This window comes from Colius striatus, chromosome 3 (assembly GCF_028858725.1).
Source record: "Colius striatus isolate bColStr4 chromosome 3, bColStr4.1.hap1, whole genome shotgun sequence".
Taxonomy (NCBI): Eukaryota; Metazoa; Chordata; class Aves; order Coliiformes; family Coliidae; genus Colius; species Colius striatus.
Window position 1 is genome coordinate 32,694,247 of NC_084761.1, and position 25,414 is coordinate 32,719,660.

The window sequence follows — 25,414 nt, forward strand, 5'->3', positions numbered from 1 at the left end:
CAGCCTGGGATCATAAGGCAGTCACTTGACTTCTCAGATCATACGGTCTGCAGTAGAAATAGCAAGTAGACACAGACCACTGTATCCTCAATTATGTACTTAACCTTGAGTCCTTCATTAGATCTCATTTTGTAACATTCAAAAATAATCTATGATCATCACATTACCACTCAGTTAAGAGCAACTGTGGACGGACTTCAGACTTTCTGAGAATCCAATAATAACATCGCATGATTTAGAATGATATTTACCAAAAAAAAAAGAGATATTCAAAAAAGAGACAGCATTAAAAAAGAGACAGCATTTATCACAGCTTAGCCACGGGCTAAACCGGTGTTCAGGCAATACTTTCTGGTGCTTTATCCACCTCAACCCTTATTCCTTTTTGGTTTACACTACAATTAGTTGTATGAAATCTAAACAGTTTATTGTACTCCCTCCTTCAAATTAATTAAATGGGTATTAGTTAATTTTAAAGTACTGAAATAACCAATGATTAGACTCCTTAATAAATCTTATAATTCACAAACAAACAAATGAATCTTCATTAATTAGGCTATGCAGAGATTTATTTTACCTTACAGGTTACGAGGCCAACGTACCTCTGCTATGCAAACTAAGACTTGTGGTTTAATGGTGTGTGTGACTTGGCAAATACTAACAATCGGTCTACTGTAAAGCTTCAGACCATAATAAACGCAGATGTTAGGTCAAACACCTGAGTACAACTTCTACATTAGCCATTTTGCTTTCAACTTGCTCCTTTCTAAGCACAAATCTCCTTATGTTCCTATCTGGTGTATCACACAGTGCAGATAATGCCTTCTCTTCTGGTGAAAGGTTATGCACCGAGGTATCACTCGAAGTAAAGTGCCCCTCTGCTAAAGGTGACATGAAATAACCGAAGTATAGAATGTGCTGCAGTTCTGCATCCTCCAAGAATGGCTAGGGATGCATTTACCCAACAGGAATGATTCAGGGCACAGGATATCTACTGACACACATAGGCTTGATCTTCTCCCTGTCCCCAGATCTCAACTGTTCAACTGCTAATGCTTTTTGCCTGAGATAAATCTGCGTGTGCTTCCTAATGCCAGGCCCCTTTTCCCCTCAAACTGTATGTGAATGAAGACAATGCAATACAGAACAAGCCTACCAAAGCTGTTATCTTGACTCTGTCAGACAGCCCTCTGGGCTTCCCCTAGGAGAGATCAGAAGGTTTTACATAAGGAAGATCCCACTGCAGGTTGCAGGAACTGCCCCACAGTTACCTGCATTGGGCTACCCAAGATCTGAGGACTCACACTGTATTAAACAATAAAAACCCAATAGGCTACGTTTAGAAAGACAACAGGAATGGACCTCTTGGAGATGTGCTCCTGTTATGGAGAACTGGAAGAGACCTTCATAATCACAGAACACCTCAGCTCAGACCACCACTTAGACCTGCATGCTGCAGGACAGGATTATTTCATACTAGAACCCAGAGAACTGCATGGCCCCTACATTCCTGAACAGCAAAGCAGATAACCCTGCTGAGCACTTGTGAACAGTGCTGGGAAGACGGCAAGACCATTCTCAGTCTCCACCAGAAACACTTCCTTCCTGGCACTCTGGAGTCACAGGCCTTAAAAACCTTCAACAACTTCCAACAAGTCTTGTCTTTTTGCAGTACAAGTCTCAGAAGATGCTTTGCCAGTTTTTACCCAGAACTTTTACATTTATTTTGAGGTGACAGAAGAAACTGTGCTTAGAAGAGAGTATGACAATACCATTTCAATCTTTCTACCTGAAACAACAGCAGTGAAAAAGCTATCCCCATCTTACTGCAACCCATGTCCTCACACATACCTGCTCTTACCTCTCCAAATGCTTGGCCAGCACACCCCTTTACACAGCACGACTAAGAACTACCTTCACTGAGCCTCCTTTCTGACTTTTCTCCTTCTGACAATGCTATAAAGGTGTCTTTTCTGGGCATAATGTCATATGTGCAGTTTTCTCCCCTGTCTTTTTTGAGGCCATTTAAAAAGTAATTCAACAGGTTAGAACTTTATCCTGTTAATATAAAACTTAGTAGCAACACAAAAGTGTTGGCTTTAGCTGCCCCTCTTTTGAGCACAGTTAGAGGGGTGTGGAGTGTTTGTACAGTATTTAGCTCCCTGAATGGATCAGAGGAATGGTGTGATTAACACTTTGCTTTCTGAACATCCTCCCGAAATCTGTGCTTGGAGAAAAGCTCTTTTCAGAAAAACATCCAAACAAAGAAACCATCAAACCAGAACACTCAGGTACTCCTTCAGAGATAGTTTTGATGGTGCCGACTTTTGCATGTGGCTGTGACATGTGCTGCAGTCACAGATATTCACTGGAGAGCTGGAAGAGCTGCACGCTCCAAAGACAGTATGGCAAAAATATGCTAGGAAGCAGGTGGCCACTGGGGAGTCTGTGTGCAGATTTCCACATAGAAATTGGAAATTTCCACATCTCTCTAGCTCCAAAGTTTCGTGAGTCAGTAACTAACATGCTATAATCCAGTGTGGTATGGGGATGAAGGTGAGCTTCTTCCTGAGTGCCAAACAGCTCATAACCAAGGCTGACAACTTTTTATGAGCAGCACAACTACTTGAGAAAACTAATCCAGATCCCTCCTCTATCTGGATGTGCAGTAACACAACACAAAGTACATGTACAGAATATGCCAGGTTGTTCCATCTTTGCCCAGCTGGGGCTCTGGAGGCACTTGAAGTAGGAGGTTCTTGAGCTATTTGCTGCAGGGGCTATGAAAAGGAAATGGAGATTTCCAGTTGTAATTACAGCACTCATATCCCAAGAATTTCATGCTGACACAGAAGAGAGGGTCATGAGATCATGCTGGGACACACAGCAGCATTCCTTTTTACCTTCTCTTCACATTGGTCCTAAAAGTAGTCGGTGGCATCAAAGAGAGGCTTTGAGAGAGCAAATCCTTACTGGCTGCATGGAACGAGGCTATTGAAAGAAAGAGTAATGAAATAGAAGTGCTTCAGGTGCCATGGCTGCTTCTGCTGTCAACAAGCATCTCCTGAGATGGGCTATGCCTAGGGGTTACTTGAATAGGATGCTTCCTTTAGGAAAGCTAGATTTCAGTCACCAGTCCATACTGCTGTTCGGACCCTCTAAGAAAACAGAGAGTGGTGCACCCACAGGTCATCTCCAGAACGCCCATCTTCTGACCATGGTTTCCAGGATAGCCACAAGTAAAAGGTGACACAGTCTCCCCTGTTGAGCAGATGACGTGTCTCGCTCCAAGAGAAGCTATTCCTCAGGTAAGAGATTTTCCTAGGCAACACACATTGGCTTGGTGAGGCAAAATGAAGCATCTGGTGCTTGCAGAATTTGTCTAAGTCCTGGAGTATGGTAAAATATGCTCAAACAAATCCCATGTTGTTTTGTTGACTGTGTTGTCCTTGTTACCATTTATGTGCTTCCCGAACAAAAAAGGGGTTGGGGGTTTGTCTAGGGGTTTTTTGTCTTTCTTTTTAAAGTTTTCAAGCCATGCCCCACTGGGCTTAGTTTCTGAAAAAATGTGGTTTTGCAGAATGAGCACTTTTCGTTGTTTAGCCCATTGAAGATTTAGTTCAGTCATGTTGGCTTACAGCCACATTTGCAAATTTTACATTCATTTCCATTTGCAGTGCTCAGTGCTGTTCCTTGTTCTTATTACTCATCACTGGTTCTAAAAACTGTCTCAACCTAAAACTGGTTGATTGTTATTAACAGCATACTGTAAGCAGCAAGAGCAGTTAATCCATGGGTCATGTCTCAACAGGTCATTAAATACTACCTGGCAAATAGTCTCTCAAACACAATTCAGAACTGCGCAGTAGGAGGCACTGGTTTCTTGGGTGGTAAGAAGTCAGTTTTACTGTCATAGATACTTTGTGCCTGTGAAAGAACAAGTGCTACAAGTGCCCTACACAGGTTTTAATGCCAGGCTATATTTGGAGCCCTAATGCTTAAATACAGTGTTACAAAGAATTGCTTAAAGGTGGATAGGGAAACCTTTTTCTCTCTCAAAAAGGATCAAAAGGTAGAGCTGGAGGAAACATCAGGTTGCGATGAAATAGCACATGGTAGATGGTGAAATCTTGGTCACTCACTGGGAATAAGTTCTGGTATATTCAAAACAGGAGCATCCAGCTCCTGCCTAATCTTTGTTTCTCCATGTTAATCTTTATGCTTGCATGTTCCCTTTGTTGCAATACTGACCTTCACATCTTGAAACTTTCAGTCTTCAAGACTTGCACAGGCCATAATCTCCATTAACAACATTCAGCCTCTCTGTCTGACCTGCACCTCCACTTTTTCCTTCTCTGGTGACTTCCAGTCTCCTCTTTTCCTGCAGTCATTCAGAAGTAATATAGGCAGTATCTCGCACTGTGTATACTGTGAGGTGTGATATCTTCCCATCACCCAGGGACATGTGTAGGTGGGTTGTCAGCAGACTTGTGAAGAGAAGCATTTTTATTCAGGGACAAACAAAACTAGCATCCTCACTCTATTCTTCCCCACGCTCCTTTGTATGTGCACCTAAATTTCTTAGAAGTCTCCTTCCTGAACAACCAAGGAAGCAAATACTGCCTCACTCTTCTTTCCAGAGTTGGCAGCACTGACAAAAGATAATTCCAAAAAAAAAATTTCCAAGCTTTCAGGAAAAGTTTAAGAAGTGGGCAACAAAGTGCCTTGTCACTGACGGAGGAACACCACAGAACACACAAAAGACTTTTTGCAAAGGAGATACTTTGAAGTAATCACACCCTTAAGCACCCAAGTTGCAGGTCATTTTAGTGTAGACAGTTAGTGGTCAGGGAAGTCTCCAGACCCTAGTGGAGGTGTAGTTTGTGTGTGGTCCTTCTCCTGGTGTGATACACTGCTGGCCAATGTAGATGAAACTCCCGAGAGCTGCCTAAACCCCAGTGGGAACCACTGGCACAGGTGTGATAAAGTGAACTGAATGATAGCATAGACAGCTCTGAAAACAAAGGTGACTAACGCAAATTGGCATATATCAAACCCAGACTCATTATCTGCTAAGCTAACCTAACTTCTGTGTTTCTGAAGGACTGTATCCCCTGTTCTGGTCAGATTATTTTGAGAGTGCTAGGAATTCTCCTTACTTAGCCCAGAGACGAATTCGCGGAAGTTGATGAGCAAGTCTCCGTTCTCATCGAGAAGCCTGAATAAGCGCGCAGCTAAAACGTCTGAGTGAGTCCCACACGCCCAAGGAAAGAGAAGAGCAAACATCCCCTTGAACTGCTCAAAGTCAATACGGTACTGTTCCAGGTAAGGCAGGCTGGGATCGTGCCGGTCAATAGCATTGCTGTTTCCTCCCCAGTAACAGCTAGTCAGATGTTCTGCCTGAACAGGAAGCAAATGCTGTGAGATAGTCATCACATCTGTGAACAACTCATTGCTATCAGTGATTATAAAAACTCCAGACAACTCGTACACACACATTCTTAACACAAGACTATCAGATCTATTTCCACCTACCTGGCCCTTGCATTTCTGTAAGAGGTTTCTCCTCTAATCAGTACAAAAAGATATCTCTCTACCAAAAAGCAAAAGATAAAGCAAAACTTTTTCTGCCTCCCAGGCAGATGAAACATAAAATACTTGAACAGAGCAGTAAGCAGCTGTGACTTGCATATATACACAGGCTTGTTGTACTTAGTTACCTCCTTCAGCCTCACCAGACAGTCAAGTCAGAAAAGGGACTCTCAGGAAATCTTTATTTCAGAGCATATGAAAATAGCTGTGTTTGAAATAATTTTTTGTTGAACTATATAGTCTCAAAAATACTGTATAAAGTCCTATTCTTTCAGTCTTACTGATGTCAGTGGAAGTTCTGGAGCTGCTTTTGGTGGGATCTAGTTTGAAATGATTCATAAGCCTATAGAAAAAGCTCCTAGCATTGCAAGGTGATCAATTGGGGTGAACTATCTGATTTGGTCTCACTGATTCCATGGAAGACTGAAGGCACTGCAAGATTTAGACATTAGAGATGGGAAACTGAAAAGCAAGAAATTCTTCACAGTATACCTAAAAAAATTCTGTTATAACAAAACAGAGGAAGAAAGTATTATGCGTCAGGTATTGTGCGTGAAGGTGAAGATAAAGCATCTTAACTGTTCACCTTTAAATTTGTGGATCTAATGGTACTGCTGCACAACCAGCTTGCAAAGACTCATCACTTTGTGATGCCAGATTTCCATGTAATATATTATACATTAAAGCATCAACAACAGTGAAAAAAATCAGCTACTGTGGTATGGCAGTATTGACTGTCTGACATAATAGAATAAACGTATTTCTGTGCTAAACTCAAAAACTTGGGTCAGGTAGAGAGACACGCAAGTTTCTGAAGTCTGATCAAAGGCTCTATCAATTTTTAAACTGTAATAATTTCTACAAGGATATTCTTTGTTTTCATGGACAAATCATTTAGTGAATGAGTTATTTTGTGAGCTTTTAAAAACCAGTTGGTTTTTTTTTTATATTCAATAACACGGCAGCTAATTTAAGTTTGTTTTAAGATACCTGATAGAAAGTAACTCACAGACTCAACCTGGTCTTCATATTAAAAATAAACATTTGCATTTCCTGCAGCCACATGATGTTATCTTCACTCAGCTTTACCTTGAAAAGCGCATACAGTTCCTCCAGCTCATCGATAGTAAAAGAAGTCTCTGTCACAATAGTTCGTACCTTTTGAAACATAACATTAACAGTTATGGAACTGAAATCCATATCTCATTGAAAAGCCAATTTACACTTCAGAAACTGACTGACCTTAATCTTAGCAAAGGATATTACTTCAGCACTTACCACGTTACGCTTTGTAGTATCTTCAAGGGTTTGGATAACTTTCAGCCTTTGTTTGAATCTCATTTGTTCAATTAAATCTGCTCGAATACTTCCGAATTTCTTAAAAGAGAAAAAGTAGTACAGGATAGTATTAAGATTTGGAATATTTAGCTTGCCTTGCATGTATTTGAGAAACTAATTTAATTATATGACATATCCCAAACAGTGTATTTTAAAAACCTGTTGTTAAGGCATTTTTCTACCACCTGACAAAGTGACAAAGACTTTATAAATACACCACTACATTTTATTTTTTCTAATAACTTAGAAAAAATTCATTTCATTTCATTTAACTTGAAAGTTCTTTATTAAGTTACAAACCCTCACATTTCAAACCACAATCTCAGCAGTCAAAAATTCCTTGCTTGACAAATCTCTATTCATGATGGTTTCATCACTCCTTCTGTAAGGTTTTATTTCAGCTTGTCCACGAGTTTCTCTTAATTGCAACAGGGAAAGAAAATATCTAAGACCAGTAACCTCTAATGGCTGAGTCAGTATAGCAATCTTCTTGCTCTTAAGAATCTGAAACTCAACATCAAGAATGCAACTTCCATTACACAGATGATTTTCTGAAGTCTCTGAGTCTTATTTCCCGAATTTGTCGTATGGTATTTTCTTTCTTTCACAACGCACATAAGTCTTGGGGAGCTCCTGCTTATCCTACAGAAGCATCCTAGTGAAAAACCTACTAGGAATAATATTCCATATTTTTGTATGTAGAGGAATGTCTAATCTCTAAGATGTATTTTTATGAACTACAAGTAGAAGACTTTTGCCATGAAGAAAATTCTTGTATCATACTTAGAAATGCACAGATGATGAGCAGGAATGATAATGCCAGATATCAAGTATGTCACACCTAAAATTAAAAGAGGGTGGCAAGATGAGCTTTCAAACATTGTACATTTCCAGTGCAAGTGTACCTATGTAAACAGATCCATTTGATAATACAGTCTCATGTGATCAAATTAAGTCTGCAGCTTTGTCTATCTGTAAAGCTGTGCACTTTTATCATGTACCTCCAGAGTAAAAAGTGTTTCATACATCTGTGGTATTTTATAGATCAAGACGTTTTATGGAAAAAAGGAATCTAGATAAACATTCATTAACTTCAAGTATCACAGAAGCTACAAAACTTTGAAAACAGAGATCTTCTGTGGCTCTGGGGCTGCATCTACTCCAGTAATCAGGGTTCAGAGGCCAAACGAGATGGCCTGTTCATGTCGGTACAAGTAAAAGTCACGCAGCCTACAGAAAAGGAAGGTTGCATGCAATTGCCTTCTGGGCATGGACCCTTGCCCACGTTAATTTTCAAATCCTACAAGGAACTGTTGGATGCATATCACTTGTTCCAGGTGAAAACTGTACCAAACCTTTCAAAAGCAAAGACCTTCAAGTGTCAGTGACCTATCTCTCAACTACATAAGCCTTTGAGTGTCAGTTGCTTAGCTACAATGGCCAAGATGCAGATACTACTGCACACGTAGCTAATTTGCAAAAAAAAAAAAAGGCTTTAATCATGCTAACACACAAATCCACAAATCAAAGAAGTTACGCATCTAACAGAGCTGAATATCTGATTTGTTGTTCCATTGAGCCACGCACAGGCTTTTAGAGCTATAATGATAAGTATTACTTCAGACACTTTATTGTAATTACTGTAACGCTGGGATACATGGCTTCCAAATTACTTGCAAAATTGAATGAAAAGACAAGCGATTTCTTACTGAAAAGTATCTTCAGCAAATGAAAAAATTACTAGCAGAGTATAATAGTTATGCATATTCTCTTGTTTCAAGAATGTTTCTCTTAAAAGTAGAAACTCAATTCAATATCATCAGAGAGAGGGGTGCTCATTCCTTAATTACAAAAAAAACTCCTCTGCATAATTTCTGATTTCACTGGAGACTTCTCATGTGTTTGATATTACTAAGAGATGGACAGCATCAGAACATGATGGAAAGTAGCTCTTCGTAAAATAAATACTGTGCTTTTGCCAACTCTGAGTCTTCACCAAGTTCTCAGATTGAACATGCTCCCATGATAAATATCACAGGACAGTCTGCAAGGAACAAGGCTTCTCCCCCTTGGGGGTGAGGGATGTGTGTGTGTGTGTGTGTGTGTGTGTGTGTGTGTGTATGTTTGTGTGTTTGCGGAAGGGCAAAGGGCTCCAAGAAAAAGCATTTTTTCCCAGCCGTAGGTCTTCCAATTTTCTTTTGTAAACAATAACTGTCTAGAGGATTCAGGAGAGATGGCTACCCAAAAAGTATCTTTAAGAGCTTAAATTCTAAAAATAGCAAAAGTATGAATCATAGAACTGTTTGGTTGGAAAAGACCTTTAAGATCACGGAGTCCAACCTAACACTGATAAGACCTCCACTAAACCATATCACTCAGCACCTCATCTTTTCAGTAACTCCAGGGATAGGGATGCCACCACCTCCCTGGGTAGCCTGTTACAGTGTCTAATAACCCTCTCAGAGAAGAAGTTCTTCCTAATATCCAATCTAAACCTCCTCTGTCACAACTACAGGCTATTTCCTCTTGATTTGTCACTTGTTATTTGGGAGACCAATATCCACCTCACTAAAACCTCCTTTCAGGCAGTTGTAGAGAGCAATCATGAGCCTCCTCCAGGCTAAGCATTCCCAGCTCCTTCAGCTGCTCCTCATCACACTTGTTCTCCAGATCCTTCACCATCTTTGTTGTCTGTCCCTAGATATGCTCCAGCACCATCGTGTCCTTCTTGCAGTGAGGGGCCAGTTCTGAACTGGATACACCATTTGAACTGCGGCCTCACCAGCACTGAGTACATGGGGACAATCACCTCCTTGGCTCTGCTGGTCATACTGTTTCTGATACAAGCCAGGATGCCATCAGCCTTCTTGGCCACTTGGGCACACTGCTGGCTCATGTTCCTGCCTATCAATCAACATCCCTCTGTCCTTTTCCATGGGACAGCTTTCCATCTACTCTGCCCCAAGCCTGTAGCACTGCATGGAGTTGTTGCTGAACCTCATGCAACTGGCCTCAGCCCATCACTCCAGCCTGTCCAGGTCCCTGTGAAGAGCCCTCCTGCCCTCAAGCAAGTCTACGCATTCACCCAGCTTCATGTCATCAGCAAATTTACTGAGGCTGCACTCAATCCATTCATCCAGATCACTGATAAAGATGTTAAACAAAACAGACCTCAGCACCAAGCTCTGGGGAACACAAGTGGTGACCGGCCACTAACTGGATCTAACTCCATTCATTAAGTCTCCCTGGTCCCAGCCATTCAGCCAGCTTTTCACCCATCACAGAGCAGGTCCATCCAAGGCATGGGCAGCCAGTTTCTCCAGGAGGATGCTGTGGGAGACTATGCCAAAGGCTTTACCGAAGTCCAGGTAGACCATATCCACAGCCTTTCTTTAATTCATTATGTGGTTCACCTTGTAGTAGAGGGGGATCAAGTTAGTCAAGCAGGATCTGCCCTTCATAAAGCCATGTTGGCTGGGCCTGAACCCTTGGCTGTCCTGTATTTGCCTCATGATGGTGCTCAGGATGAGCTGCTCCATTACCTTCCCCAGTTCCCTGATGGAACTTGCTCACTTACTTGGTATTTCGTTCTTTGTAGCTACAACAAAGCCAGCAGTGAATTCCCAGCCCTGATTGCACACAACTAATTGAGGAACATGACACCTGTTGGGTAACAGATGCCTTGAAATTTTTTTTTTTAATCTTGATAATTTACTATTTTTATGTTGTTTTTTTGTTTTGATAGTTTACTACTGAATTGTTAGTTTTTTTATTAATAAACAACCAACGATGACTCTCCTGAAACTAATTCTCTTTTCGCAACCAATTCCTGCTTTTCTCTCAGTTCTTCACTCTCCACACTATTTGTTTTGCCTCAGTTTATACAGATGGTTATTTATCTAGAAGCAGTTACAAGCTTATCCTGCACAAGCCCTAGAAAGACAGACTAGTACTGCATGGAAGCAGGTTATTCCTTTAAAAGTAGTTTTCATGATGAGAAAATCAGAAAAAAACCCACAAGAGCAATTCATGTAAACGTCCTTCTCCCCACTCAAACATTGTGTGAAGAAGAACTATACATTTAACTTGATTCAGTTTGCCCTTCAACATGGAATACACTAAGGACTACTTACTTCCTTGTTCAATAGATATCACGTTACTAAAGCAAGGAGGTTTTGGGGACATAGGAAGTGCCTGTGAAACAGCTGTGATAATGCAAAAAGTGAACCTGTATCTCAGACTAAAAATACTAATTTACCCTGCATGTCAATGAAAGGAAATAGCAAATTAAGGAGAAAAGCTCTTTAAAGCTATTCTTTAATCTTTGCAAAACCTGATCCATAGGTGCAATCATGAGGGGTACTTTAACTGATGGCTTATTTTTAAAATTTAAGGGCAATTAGTCTGGTTTGTAAATTTTAGAGTTTTTGCAGGCTCTGTCCTGTGCTTTACGGATATTAGTTATTACCAGCTCCTTTTGCTTGGTACTTTTGTGGCTTTGATGATAACACAGAAGCTAGTGGTTTATGGTCATAATGAGCTCTTGCTGAAAAAACATGGTAAAAGAAACAACATTCCACCAATGATAGAAAGTGCTTCTGAAATCATACAGACTTCACTAATATTTCAGTTTGGAGAAGTATGAAAAAGCTGAAGTGAAAATTAGCTTTTTTTGATTCACAAATTCTTTTTTTTTGTTTATAAGTAGTTTTTTTTTGGTTGTGGGCTGCTCTCCTGTGACGCTGCAGGCTTCTATACAAAACAGCTCCAATTAAAACTTTTGGCTACAAGAAAAAGAAAGACTAATCCCTTTCCCCTGCTCCATTCAGACTTCTAAGATAAGTCTGTATTTCTTTTTTGTTCCAAGCAAAGCCAAATGAGAGTATCTCTGTAAAGCAGAACCAGTGTGGGTTGGCAAGTTGCCTTTAAGAAACTCTATCCTACCTCATAGGAAGACCTGATTAGTCTGAAGATATCCACCTCAGGATAAGGCTCCACATCATCACTGAGCAGTGAGTGAAGATGAGGAATGGGTGGAAGAGTGCTGTCCTTATTGGTTACACTGTCCAAATATCTGGTGAGGGGGGAAAAAAAAAAGAGACATGAGAAACTCCAAATTCATTTGTACCCACCTCCCTTCTGAGGGTTAACAGAATAATTCACTATCCTTATCAAGGAATAGCTCAAATACACGTGAGTGGCTTACTGACAGATTTGTTGATTCTGGTTGTTTAAATATGCTAAGGGAATTAAGCCACCATGGGAACAAGGGGTAGTGTTCTTCAGCCTATATATGCCCCTGTCTTACTACTGTTCAATCTGGCCACAGGGGACTGTAAGGGTTCATTCCTCCCATCAATGCAGCTGCTATAGATCATCTGTCTTTTATCCTACAGACACAGGACACTCAAATCTTCAACTGGCGCTGGGACTTACTTCAGAGAAAACATCACCAGTCTTCTTTAGTCTCAAAGAAATTAAACCCAGGCTCATATAGTAAGGCTAAATGAATAAAACTTACTAGGAAAAAAAAGTTTCAGCAGCATCTTGGAAGCACTACTACCAAATACAAGGGAACCAGAAGTTATGCTCAGCGGTATTAGTCTGTGTTGTATTACTTAATCCAGTCTCTTTACCAGCCTCCTATTTCACTGAAATCTATTAATTCAAGGTCCTACCTAATTTTTCTGAGTTCTGATGAGTCCATTCCCAAAAGAATTTCCCTGAAGATGAAGATGTTTTCTTAGCAGCATTTAAAAGGTAGCAGGCAAGAGGTGAAGTAACAAAAAACATGTAATCCACTAAAATAATCAACTAAAATAACTTTCTACAACCAAGACTGGAATGTTTATTTGAATGTCTTGAAAGATGAATTTATGTCTTTTTGTATTCACTTAAAATAATGTTAAGTGACCAATAAGATATAACTTCATCTTATATGTAGGTACTTTATACAGGTGAAAGGTGACAATAAGCATGTCAGAGATTTACATGCATTGTACAGTTTAAATTGAGCATTTCCACACAGAAGAACACAAATCAGCAAAGTAAGCAATGAGAGAAATGAAATGAAGACATTTTGTTTTCTGTAATAAATACCTTCCCAAGACCGTCATGGCTTCTCCATCATCTTTACAGTTAAGCAGCTTGTCTACGTTAGCATCAAGGACAGCGAGCGCTAATTGAAATATCACCTTTATTCCTTCACAGAAGAAACAATCCACAACCACGACTGCACTTTCGAACGGCATTACACTGAGGAAAAGAGTGAGGAACCAGGACAGGGAAATGGTGGATATTACACCCAAGTCCTGCATGCAGTCATAAAGCTGTGGAACATAGTCACGAGCCAACTCTTCGAAGACACCCTGATCCACCAACGCTCCTGTTGAAAATAAATAAGGTTGGTTTGTCCATTAATTTGGAATCAACTGACCACATCACCATTTAGGGGAGAAAAAAATATACACACACACACACATCTATCTCAAAACAAAACTTAAGACTATTCTACATGATGCTTACACACATTTTTTCACTTTCAGATAAATAATGTATTCTATTCCACTACTGAGCTGCACATAAAAGTTGAATTGCAGTAAGGTTTAATTATACATTTCATAAGAGCTGACAAAGGGTTAGTTTGGGCTAGCACCCATGGAAGTTATATGATGGCTTAGAACTCATCATTAGTAATTAGAATATGAGTTCCCAGCATCACCTGCTGGAGGAGGCCAGAGTGACTGTCTGTGAGGGTTTGGATGTATTTCAAGAGAACTCTTGTCTTATACACATCTATGCCATAACACCAGTGTCTTAAGTAGGCCGGGAAGAATTTTTAAGGCTGAATGAGTATCTCAAGCATTTGTGAGCTCCAGTAAAGACAGTTTCCTTGATAAACTGAAGAGCCATTCACTTTCACACAGAGAAGGAAACTGTCATCTAACAAGGACAGCTTTCAGATACTTGTGCCCTCTCAAATCAGAGGTTAACAGGCACAATGACTTCTACTGCTCCTTTTTCCACTTTGCCTTAATTAGATAACTGGATGATCTAAAATTGAAGTTTTAGCCTCCAATCTCTCTTTCATTTGTTTAAGCCCACTTCAAGATGCCATCTAAACCTAAGTAAGTGAAAAACTATTAACCATGACAGTATCTGTTCAGGGAACTGCTTTGACACTCCCGAGCAAGCTGCCTTGCCACTAGCATTCACAGTTGTATCTAGGACACACATACATCTGCACATCTGTTTCAGTACAAATAATACAAATTAATTTGGATAATTTTTGCACTGTCATTTTAGAAAACTTGCCCATAACATACCAACAACTCTTGTATTGTAGTAGTCAGGTAGCATACGTTCACACAGAGCCACCAGCAGCCAGAAAGCTTCCTCTTCTTTTGCGTAAAGGAGGAGTACTGAAGTGACAATATTCATAGCCTAAAAGAAAGAGAACTATAAATTGCTAGACACATTTACTCAACATCTAGCACAGTAACTGGGCAGATAACTTGTTAATGTGGTGAAGAAATTAGCTACATCTCCCCCTGCTGACCTCGAAATATTCAAGTATTTTCCTGTAAAAACAAGTCAGTGTTTTCCCAGTGCTCAAAGGAAGGCATACGAAAGCCCCAAATGAAACACAACAAGCTGTCAGGTTTTTGGTGTGGGTTTAAGGAAAAAAAAAATAAAATCAAAATTTCTTTTAATAATCAAGGGCCCACTTAGGTCTGCAAGCATCCAGCTACACTGCTATTGATATTCTGCCAAACGCTGCCCTCGGGGAATCCAGGGCTGATGCAGACAGCACTAATGATGGCTGCTGCTGTACCACTCCTTGCTGAGGCAGTCTGCACTCCCTGTGCTTTCTGCTCCTTTGAAAAGTTCAAGACAGCATCTGTGAGCTGAGGCAAAGGATGGTAATAGTGTCAGTTGTGAAAAACTAGAGTATAGTGAAACCAAAGTCCTCTGCTGTTGCTCACTCTCCATGTTTGACATGGCCTGTTCGCTCCACTTCAAATGCCACAGCCTTATACAATGACGTCTGAATTGTTAGCTTACAGCTTTTGACTAGATCTCTGTTAGTCTGAAGTAATGAATTATTTCAGTATAATTTTCTCCTCAGCTTGCTTCCTAAGGAATTAGCTGCTCATATCAGATCCTGTAACAGTTTAAAATTCCAGCTTGATCGTCACCTGTTTGAAACAGCAACTGAGGTTTCAAATGAAACCGAGAACAACTTTACAGCTTCGTCAAAGTCTCTATTATTCCTTTTTATCTCGCATACCACATATGAAATACTTCAGTGCCTGAATTCTCACTGTAACTACAAATCAGCATTCTGAATGCCATAGACCACATCTCCAGACTACTAACAATTACTGTGACAGCTTTAGGAACAGGACTGTTTAACAACCTTTACAAAAAGTTACTGAGCTGTTACCTAGTATTATATTTGTTATTCAATAATTTATGGTGGTATCTGTTAGAACAGCTTGCACTTTCATTTACTTGTGTTGTACCTTAACAGTCAGACACCAACCAGGCTTCTTGATACTCACAAATTCAAGTTTCCTTTTTTTGCAAAAAATAGGTAGGAAGGTGAAATAGGAAGGCAAAAAAAAAGAGCTCAGATGGTATGGCAAAGTTACATAGCAAGAAAGAATGGTTTGGGACCAGAAATTAAAGTGACCTGAATAACAGGCATAAGAACTCCAAGACCATGCACTGGTCAGCATTAACTCTGATTGTGTGGTGTAATATCAGATATCTTCTAGAATGCTTTTTTGTGGTTGGCTTTGGTTGGAGTTTTTTTAATGAGTGAATGACATCATGAAAGGAGGTTCTGGAGGGTTATTACAATGAATATACTGAATAACTACTGAACAATTAAACTGAAAAATTAAGGTTGGTGGGCTTTTTTTCCCCCCTCTTAAAAGAAAATAACTTTTGTTTAGGGTCAATTTCTGCAGATGCTGTTCAGGACAGTTTTGTTATCCTCTATCCAGTCTCTAGATTTATGGGCAGAGAATATGCTTACAAAAAAACTATATACATCTCTTGGCAGGAGGTGCTAATACTTCTGTTAAAATAGGTCCTTGTGTCAAATCCCTCTGACTTTAGTATTACTGTAATTCTGCAGCACTGAGGCTTTACCTTACAGCATTATGCGTATGTTGGTGTACTTGACATAGCCAAACATTTGGGTGTATGACTGAAGAAACAGGACTGTAAGGAAAGAACTGGAATTCCAGAAATTGAAGGAATGACAAAGCATTTCAATTACCTGACAATATCCTATGTTTGGATTTCTAAAAGCGTAAGCTGTCAGGACCCTCCTTAGAGCAGCAATACCCATTTCATTCTGGAATGCAGGGTGTTCTGGAAGTGAGCGGTGCAGATCCCTCTCTATCTCTTCTGTAGCAAGATTATACTTTCCCATTGATTTCTCCACTAGGTCCTCATAATAGCCAGGATGAGTGGCCATTTCATTAATGGCTCCTGGGAGTGAGAGAAGAATATTAAAACCATGAGGAAAAAGCAAGGATTAGCAGATACAGTATCCCAGCATTATGATATTCTGGTACCCTTTCATCTTGAATGTCACCAACCAGCACTTTGAAAGCAAATATGAAATGTTACTTTTGTAAAGGGGATTTAAAAAAAATAAAATTAAAAAGTGATGTGCTTAGGTGATTGAGCTATCATCCCTGTTTGTCATTTCCTCTGGAGGCACTTCATAATGAGGTTAAAAAAAAAAACAGAAGGAAGGAGATAAAGACTCTCTCTTTCATCCAGAAAGAAACTGGAGGCATGAAGAATAAACCAGCTGTGCAGTCACATGGCATCACGAGCTGTCTCTGCAGCTGGCTGTGGGTTTGAGTAACCTAAATAACTTAGAACATACCTCTGAGAAAGCTACTTGCCCTGAAGAAGGAGTAGATTAATGTTTGGTTGCAGAAAATATGCTTGCTTTCTCAGCCAAAAGCAAGAGACAGGACCTCCTGAGCTCTATTTCTGCTTCTGAAAATTACTCAGTCACATCTCTGGAAATGAAAATCTCAGTAGCAAAGGAAATTGTCAGTTGCACAAAATAATGCACGTGGAAAATACTAATTATACACCATGAAAATTGGTGCAGCCTAGCTACTAATAAGAAACAATACAGATCTGCCCATTCTTGCGTATATTTCCTGTAAACATATGTTTAAAGCCCAGCTGCAAAGAGAAGATGTACAAGATTAAAGCACTATTATGGCAGAAATAGAAAAACAAACCAGAAAGCATTATTAGGCCATCATATAAAGTCCCTGGTGTGCAAATATTATAAATGGTGTGGCTAGTTACGATAACTACCTTGGGGAGGGGCAGAGCTAGAGAAGGCATACAGTAAGTGAAAGGTTATCAAGAAAGCCTAAGGTATGGACTGACTTCCATATAACTAGTAAAAGAAATTGATAAAATTCTTCAACTTTGAAAAAAGCCTAATAGGCCATAGATCTAGAGCATCCTTGATGGCACAGATGATGGACATAATTATTTTCTCACCATTTTTCACACACTAGGAGCACCTAATCAAATAATAAGTTATTTAAAAATTATTTTTAAAAATTGATAGTGGTTCCATGTAACATGCCTGAACTCTGGAATTCCTTGCAACAACTTGCTGTGAAGGCCAAAAGCTTAACTGGATTCAGAAATGATTAAACAAATGGGAAGTAGGCCTGCTGGTGGTTGCTGAACATCCAGAAGCCCTTAGACTACCAGCTTCCAGTAACAGAGTGTGCATCCTGCCTTTTTTTTTTTTTTTGTATTCTTCCCTAATTATTTGAACTTGTTTGAGAAAGGGTATTTACTAGTCTAAATAGAAGTCTTGTCTAAACCAGTCTGGTGCTTGCTAATAATCACAGCTTTATTTGCTCAAAATATTTTTAGATATTTATTATCTGCATCTTTATCTTCCTTCATGCTTTTGCTTACATCCCACAGTCACTGTCAAATGAGTGCTGACCTGAAAACAGTAGCCAAAGTTCTCCTCTCATGCCTTCTGGAATGCCCTTCAGCACAAGGTCTCTGGTTTTCTCCGTACGATACATACAGACTCCTTGGCCGTATTCAGCAAAGTGTATCTTCCAGGCCTGTTCCTTCAAAAACTCTTTAGCCTAAAAGCAAAGAAAGGCAGGCATAAAGACATAGTTTCTCTTTCTAATGTTGCCCCACTGAAATACTAAGTGCTAAAAAGCCTGCAATGTCCTAACTTCCCCAGTGAGCAAGAAACAACTTGTCTCCAGTACAGTTCTCCTAATGGGCTGCCTCCTCCCATTTCCTAGTCTCTGTCCCAGTAGACCTCACTGTTTGAAGAATATTGTTGAAGCAGTTGTATTTAAGAGCAGGCATACAACCTCTCCTTGACTTACATCCAACTTTGCTTATTTTATGCAGTGAAGTTGTCTGTGTTTATAAAACAACAGCACGTTCAATGCTTAATTTCTGTGAAAAATACTGCCTCTTAACTGTCTGTGGCAGAATGAAAGTCTTCTGGGTCAGAAACATGGATTTTAAAGAAAACATGATTTAACAACTATTTCAGTCAAGTACAGTACTCCAACATGTATTTTACCAGTTTGGGGTTGAACTCCTCAGGGGATCTCCGCCGATACATTGTCATTAGAGCTTGAGTTGCTGTTGGAATGCCATTGTCGTTTAGATTGAACTGTCGCTCTCCCTCAGACTCAGAGCTGAGGCTTTTATGAGGGCTGGCAGAAATTAAACTACTTGATCTTGTAAATACCTGTAAAAAGCAGTCACAAGCAATATAGAAATGGGGCTGAGTCACAGTCTGGACCTTTTTTTTTTTTTTTACTTTGTTTTACTTAAAACATTACACAAACAGCTAACAAAACCTGAGAAAATCAAATCAGGTACATGCACAGGCTGAGCATATGACAGCAAAAATTAGACCAGCATAGAATAATGAAACTGTTTCAAATTTCTCAATAGCTCACTCCCCAGCTCACCACACCAAGAAGTAATCAATTAGAAGTGCTAAGGTAGTGTTAAGAAACCCATGGAAATTAAACCATTTCCCTTGGTTGCATGACAACATCACAGGACTGTTGAATTCTTTTGTTCCCTTCAAAAAGTGGTTTACAGAAAATTCAACAGTCAGGTTGTGATTTGGAAGAAAAATATTTTGAAGAAAAAATATTTTCTGACTTCTCAAATAGCTTTGAAAATTTATCACTGTAAGTTTTCATACAGCAGTCCACACCAAACACCTGAAACTGAAATTAGTAGCCATGTATGTCTACATATGTAGCCATGTTACTGAATGCAATACTAACGCTTGCACTTACTATTTTGTGTTTATAATTCAAAAGGTAAATAGGTAGATCTATTTCATAGAATCATAGAATGGTAGGGGTTGGAAGGGATCTTTAGAGATCATCTAGTCCAACCCTCCTACAGAAGCAGGTTCATCCAGATCAGGTCGCAAATTTAGGGCAAAAGACAAGACAGAGTTTCAGCAGTACACATATATGCATGTGCTCTCTGGTGTACAACGGCAACAGCACACTAGTCATATCTCACTACCAACGCAGCAAGTAAAAAACTGACTTTTAAGATTTACATGGCAAACATAAACCAAAAAGAGTATGGCTGCTCAGTGCAATGCTGAAGTATAGCTTAGTACAGACCTGGAATGTGAGAACTACCTACATAAAATTAAAATGATACACCGCAAAGCCTTTTCTGCTTTGAGATATGAAGTGCTAAACTTTGCTAGGTTTAACAGACCTGATCTTGTTATATGAAACATTAAACTTCATACATGAAATCTAGAAATTTGGCAGAGCCTTCAATATTCAACGTGCCTTAGAAAAGTTTATCTGCTCATGTCTTTTAAGAACCATTTACTTTGCATAGGTAAATAGGTTGTTCAGAATAGGGTCATCTATCCTGGACATAGGATGTCCAGGATAGGGATGGCTTTTTTAGTTTCTTAGTGCAGAAGTTCACTATCAGTGCACATGGGATCTTGCTCAGCTCAGGCATCACTTTCCGAAGAATCAAAGGATAAGATTTATCAGCGAAAGTCTTGAATAAAAAGAGATTCATAACAATTGATAATTTCTTCCAATTATTAAAATTCCACAATTACATTTTGACTTGGACAAGTCAATAAATATTAAACAATACTATTCAATTAAACAGTTAGTTAACTATGACACTTTCCAATAAGATACACTGTAATTGCAGAACATGGCAGCAGGAGTTACAGAGCTGCTCTTCAACAGCAACAGTGACCTCTTAGGTCTAATATGAAAGAATTATGTTATAATTGTAACAGACTGTTCAGCTTAGGGAAAGCAAAGGCATTAACCAAGAGGTCATGTTCCTGTGTACAAAGGTTTAGCTTTATAAAATCGTAAAGGTTTTTCCTGCCTTCTCTCTCCCCAGACCAGTTAAAATTCCCCTTCTTCTAGTAAAGAATTCATGTTCCTCCACATACCTCATCATCTGAGCTGATACAGCTTCCAGAACTGGTTTTTTCCAAGTATATTTTTGAAGTGGTTTGTTGCAGAAAATCTGAGATCCTCTGTACAAGAAAGTCTCTGTCTTTCAAGTTGGCAAAGAGGAATGTCATTCTGTTTTTCGTGCTGATTGATAATGGGCTGGGCAACACACTGGAGCTGTCTGCTTTTTCCACTATTGTCACCTAAAGAGAAAGAGCAGCTACTTTAAGATCTTTAATTAATCAAGTTGCTTGGTCTAAGAAACCATCTTAATACATTAAAGTCCTGTCCCTTCCCCCCTCATATAAAGTCACAGTGGACATCCCTCCACAGGAAAGTAGGATTTCGATACATGGACTTAAAAGTCTGAAACATGAAGACTGTAATCCCTTTAAACAACTGGCTTCAATACAACCACCAGCACAACTCCTTTGCATTGCTTAGTTTATTTTCCTCAGGCTTTACTTCAAAAGAATCAAAAAAATAAAGTTCCTTCTAGGGGACACAGATCTATAGGCTTTTTTGTAGAGCCTCTGAATCCCTCTCCTGCTCCTCAACACCAGTAAAAGTTGAATCAACAAATACTTTTCCTTACTTTTTATTGACAATATACGCAAATAAGCTGGTTTTGGGATAACACTCTTTTTCTACTATATTATAGTTGCATACTGTGATAACTGTTATTGCAACTGTATTTTCATGGTACACAGAAGCCTGCAACAAAGGGAAACTAGCCCCACGTCTTTCCTTACAGAGGAAAACAACTAACCCTTTAAGGTGGAGGTTTCTATTTGGCCTTCAATCGTTAGTGAAATAGTCACAAATTCAACAGAATTCCAACATTATCAATTATTATCCCTGAAACCAAATAAATAAAGTTTGTGTAGTTCACACATTGAACAAAATAGAAGCTACAATTGTATGTACTTTTGACTGCTGCTTTTGTGACTTTAATCAATTTCTTAGGTATTCTTAGATGCCTTTAGAATAGAAAAGGCACATTTCCTATTACTAGGACCTTCACTTTTGCTTCTATTAACCCTTTTAAACACAGATTGATGGTGAAACATGAATGCTATAATATCAATATCTCTAAAAGGATAAGAACCATTTTTTCACACAACATTTCCTTGAAAGATGTATTTAAAGACTGCAACACACAGCTCAGGTGTTGTACCACTTGTCTAACTTTCCATCTTTCTTTTATTTTTCCATTAACTTGGAATCCACTAGTTATTCATTACATTAAAGGACCTTCACTAATAGCATATTGAAATTAGCTAAATAGTGATTCTGTGTCATTTTCCTGTTCCACTTAAAAACCGTTTGAGCATAATCGGCATAAAACACAGGCAAGTTCTAGTGGTGCAGGACAGACATTACAGCAGGCATGCTCTGCTGTGAGAGCCCCTATCCACCTATTTCCTATTCAAGTAGGGACACACACATCTGAGTACTGATCCTGGAGACTGCATCTACTGGGTGCAGTGAGCAGTGCAGTCAGACATTGAAAATGATCTTTCCTGACCATTTCTAAATCAATGTTGTTACTATCTCATCTGTCAAAACATTTCTAGGATATCATAGAATATTGGAATTAGGATAGGGTCTGACCCAAAGCTTTAATTAAATGGAAAGCTTCCCTTGAATTAAGAGTACCAATCAGCTGTTCTGAGGATTGGCACTGCCCAGGATGTTCCTGTTCTCCTTACTAGTGCCGAGACTTAACCCTGTTCACACAAAAGCACTTATTCCTTCAGGTACTTCTTTCTCTTAAAGCCTTAAGAGTTGCTTTGAATGCCATGTTGCTGCTGCAGTTATCAAAAACAGTTGCTGAATCTGCATCCAGGAAAAAAGGTCCTGTTAAATGCAGACTTTGTTCATCTTCACCACTTTATCAAGAGGACTGTTGTTCCCTTGGAGTTACAGACAAACAGTGAAACCATAATTGAATGTCCCTTCTCAAATAACCAAGTTCATTGCAACACATAGTGGAGAAGCTGTACTTCAAAGTTTCCAAACAAATATGATTTGGTTTTACTCTTAAGGATTTGTGAGGGAAAATAGTGCATTGGAATATTCCACAGTTCTTCAGTCATGCCTAACTGTCCTTGGCTCCATCTGCTTTGGTAATATTTCCAAGACTTAACCCACAGATTTGTCAATCATAAAAAACTCCCTATTTTTTTTTAATTGTGTCAAACAAATGTTTTTACTGAATATGTGCTTTAAGTACCCAGCTTTAAAAAGGGAAGCCCACCAATCTGTAAAATGCTGACCAATATTTTCCATATACAGGAACAGTGATTGCAAATCTGTGTGAAGACAAAATTAAAATCTTTAGGATTGTGTAACTGTTTATATCTGACAACAGCAAATCTTATTTGACAGATTAATAGAAGTTCCACTCATCAATATAGGATGTTTTAGCATTCATCCTTCCCTGTGAAGCACAAAAAAAAAAATGTACCATGGGGCTGTAAATTGGAATATAAATTATGACAGAAGATTCATAAGGATTGTAAAAAACTGCCGGAGAAAATTCCCTGTGAATTTTACTAGTACAAACTTTGAACTGAAAGATACAGTCATTAAATACTACTTGGAACATATCAGAATTCTATGGTCATTAGACATTAAAAGGACAAAGAGATTGTCTCCAATAATGAAGAAACCATCAAAGCTAGGATGCAATTTCCAATAGGATATTGCTTTTCTATTTGTATTTGTAAATTTATAGGACAAATATTTACCTCTCGAAGAGGGATAATAAGGCTGCACAAGTTTTCTTCTTTACTAGTGAAGCAAATGTAGTTTGTAGAAACAAACATCTGACCCAAAATATGCATTTTGTTGAATGGAGTCCAGAGAGTACAGTCTGTGTGTCCATCTAATTTCTCATCCTTAGGGAGTCGGAACAATGCACGGTATCTCTCACTCTTTGCTCTGGCATCAAGATCCCTAAAAAATAAATCCCACAGAAAGCTTTTCTTGTTTTAAAAATACAAAATAAATTTTAAGATACATTTGAGACAAATCATTGCCAATTTACTTGTAACATACAATTCAGTTAAGCAGTGAGCATACAGCATAGCAGTGAAAATAGTTTGCATATAGGGGATGTATAGTCTATGCTGATGGAAGACTCTAAAATCATATGCAAAAACCACTTCCGCCATGAATGACTTAGCTACATTGATCCTGACTTCACAGAGCGGATAGGTTGGGTGATCCCTTCAAGTTCAGCCCTACCTTCTGTGAATATAAACAGTGAATCAATTTATCTTTAAATAACACATGACCCCATGTAACACGAAACCTCAAAGAAGCATTTTGGGTGTATTCATTAATACGATTAAATCCTTAGGGCTAGAACTAGTAAACAATTTCAAGATCTAGTCTTGATAATGCATTCAGTTCAAAACACTGAATAGTATCACCCAAGTGATAGAATGCATACCAGATGTCACTAAGTAATGAGAAATATAAATGAACACTGGTAACAATACTTAGGGTTCACTAAAATAATCAACATATAAAATAATAATAGTTTCTTGCTATTTTATAAAATTGCAACCTGGGATCTATAAAAGAGGCAGAAATATTTTCCCGATATTTTTTCATCCCTTAGAATTTTGTCTCTATCTCTGTTACCTAAAATAAGTTCTACATAAAATTCATCATCTAGAATAAATTCTCAGTCCCAGTTATGGGACATAGTACGACGGTTAGGCACATGTTTTACTCAGTAACACTTAAATCATTTTATTTCCTTCCCCTAGTAACATTAACAGGCCTTACAACAGATGTTGAGAGAAATGTCATAGAGCTTCCAAATAAGCAAGAATTTGGCCCAAATATGTTTCTTTTACTTTTGCAACATGTTCCTACTCAAATGTTTGCCATTTCCTCTTTCAACAGGAGTCCAAGCAATTATATCTAAATAATTATCCCCATCTTACCACTGCTGGAATCAGTAATTCCTTTTGGAGAACCGTAAATGGCAGGAACATATGAAAACTAATGCTGTAAGTAAAAGGACTGAGGAGAAACCAATGACTAAGAGCCAGTGCTACCTACCGTTTTAGTGCAGATACTTTTTTGGGGGATTTCTTTTTCAGTTTGGGTAATGACCTGTCTTGTTCAAATCCTTCATTGTCCAAAAGCTGTCGCATAGCTATATTGGCAAGTTGTTCCATTAGTTTAAATGTCTCACTGATATTGAGGAACACTGAGAAGAAATGTTGACTTGACCTTGTGCTCACTTTGATCATATCAGGGAAGAGCAGTGTAGCATTCTTCTCAAGTTGAGTGATATCAACCCAACGGATAACTAACTTTGCTGAACAGAAGCAAACAAAAAAGGACTCAGTACAAAAATTAGCATATTCAAGAGCATTTATCATCCTCTTCCTATAAAATGGCTTCAACTGAAATTTTCTTGCATCTTGAAAAGTTAGGAGGACAGCATAAATATTTTGTTTGTACAAGCTGAGTCTATCATCACCTGACAAACAGCAAATAGAAGAATTTAAACATCATTTACTTCTGTATAGAACACCATACAAAGGCATTGCGAAGCTAGATGGGGTAACTTATCATTGCCACAACACTTGCTCAGTCTCCAATGTCCTCTTTTCTTACAGAAACAAAGAAATGTAGTCTAAACACATCAGACAGGTTTGTGCTATTTTTATAAATTAAAAAGTTCCAAATACTACTGTATGGACAGATCCACAGCTTTTCTTCCAATTGTCACTACAGGTCAGGATATTGTCTTTAAGAGGGATTAAATCCACAATTATTTTTGTCCAAAAAGAAAAAATCTCCAGTCATTCACTAGAGTATGTTTATGCAGCTAAATGGAAAGATCTGGGAGTGACCTATTGCCCATAACCAAGTACAGCAGACTTGCACACATCCAGAGTGCTTAGAATTAACTCCCTCTTAGAGCAGAATAGCTG

The 25,414-nt window shown here is 38.9% G+C and overlaps 1 protein-coding gene across 1 annotated transcript in view; it reads right to left on the bottom strand.

The window, feature by feature from the left end:
* TBC1D9 (TBC1 domain family member 9) overlaps positions 1 to 25,414 on the bottom strand; it is a 62,047-nt gene that overhangs the window by 6,956 nt on the left and 29,677 nt on the right. The window contains exons 5-16 of the mRNA XM_061993652.1: positions 24,531 to 24,792; positions 23,204 to 23,411; positions 20,447 to 20,653; positions 18,554 to 18,724; positions 17,945 to 18,095; positions 16,220 to 16,434; positions 14,256 to 14,373; positions 13,030 to 13,315; positions 11,875 to 12,004; positions 6,871 to 6,969; positions 6,682 to 6,750; positions 5,160 to 5,400 (exon numbers count right to left, since the gene is read on the bottom strand). Of these exons, the coding sequence (XP_061849636.1) occupies positions 5,160 to 5,400; positions 6,682 to 6,750; positions 6,871 to 6,969; positions 11,875 to 12,004; positions 13,030 to 13,315; positions 14,256 to 14,373; positions 16,220 to 16,434; positions 17,945 to 18,095; positions 18,554 to 18,724; positions 20,447 to 20,653; positions 23,204 to 23,411; positions 24,531 to 24,792 (2,157 nt within the window). The remainder of the gene's footprint in view (positions 1 to 5,159; positions 5,401 to 6,681; positions 6,751 to 6,870; positions 6,970 to 11,874; positions 12,005 to 13,029; positions 13,316 to 14,255; positions 14,374 to 16,219; positions 16,435 to 17,944; positions 18,096 to 18,553; positions 18,725 to 20,446; positions 20,654 to 23,203; positions 23,412 to 24,530; positions 24,793 to 25,414) is intronic.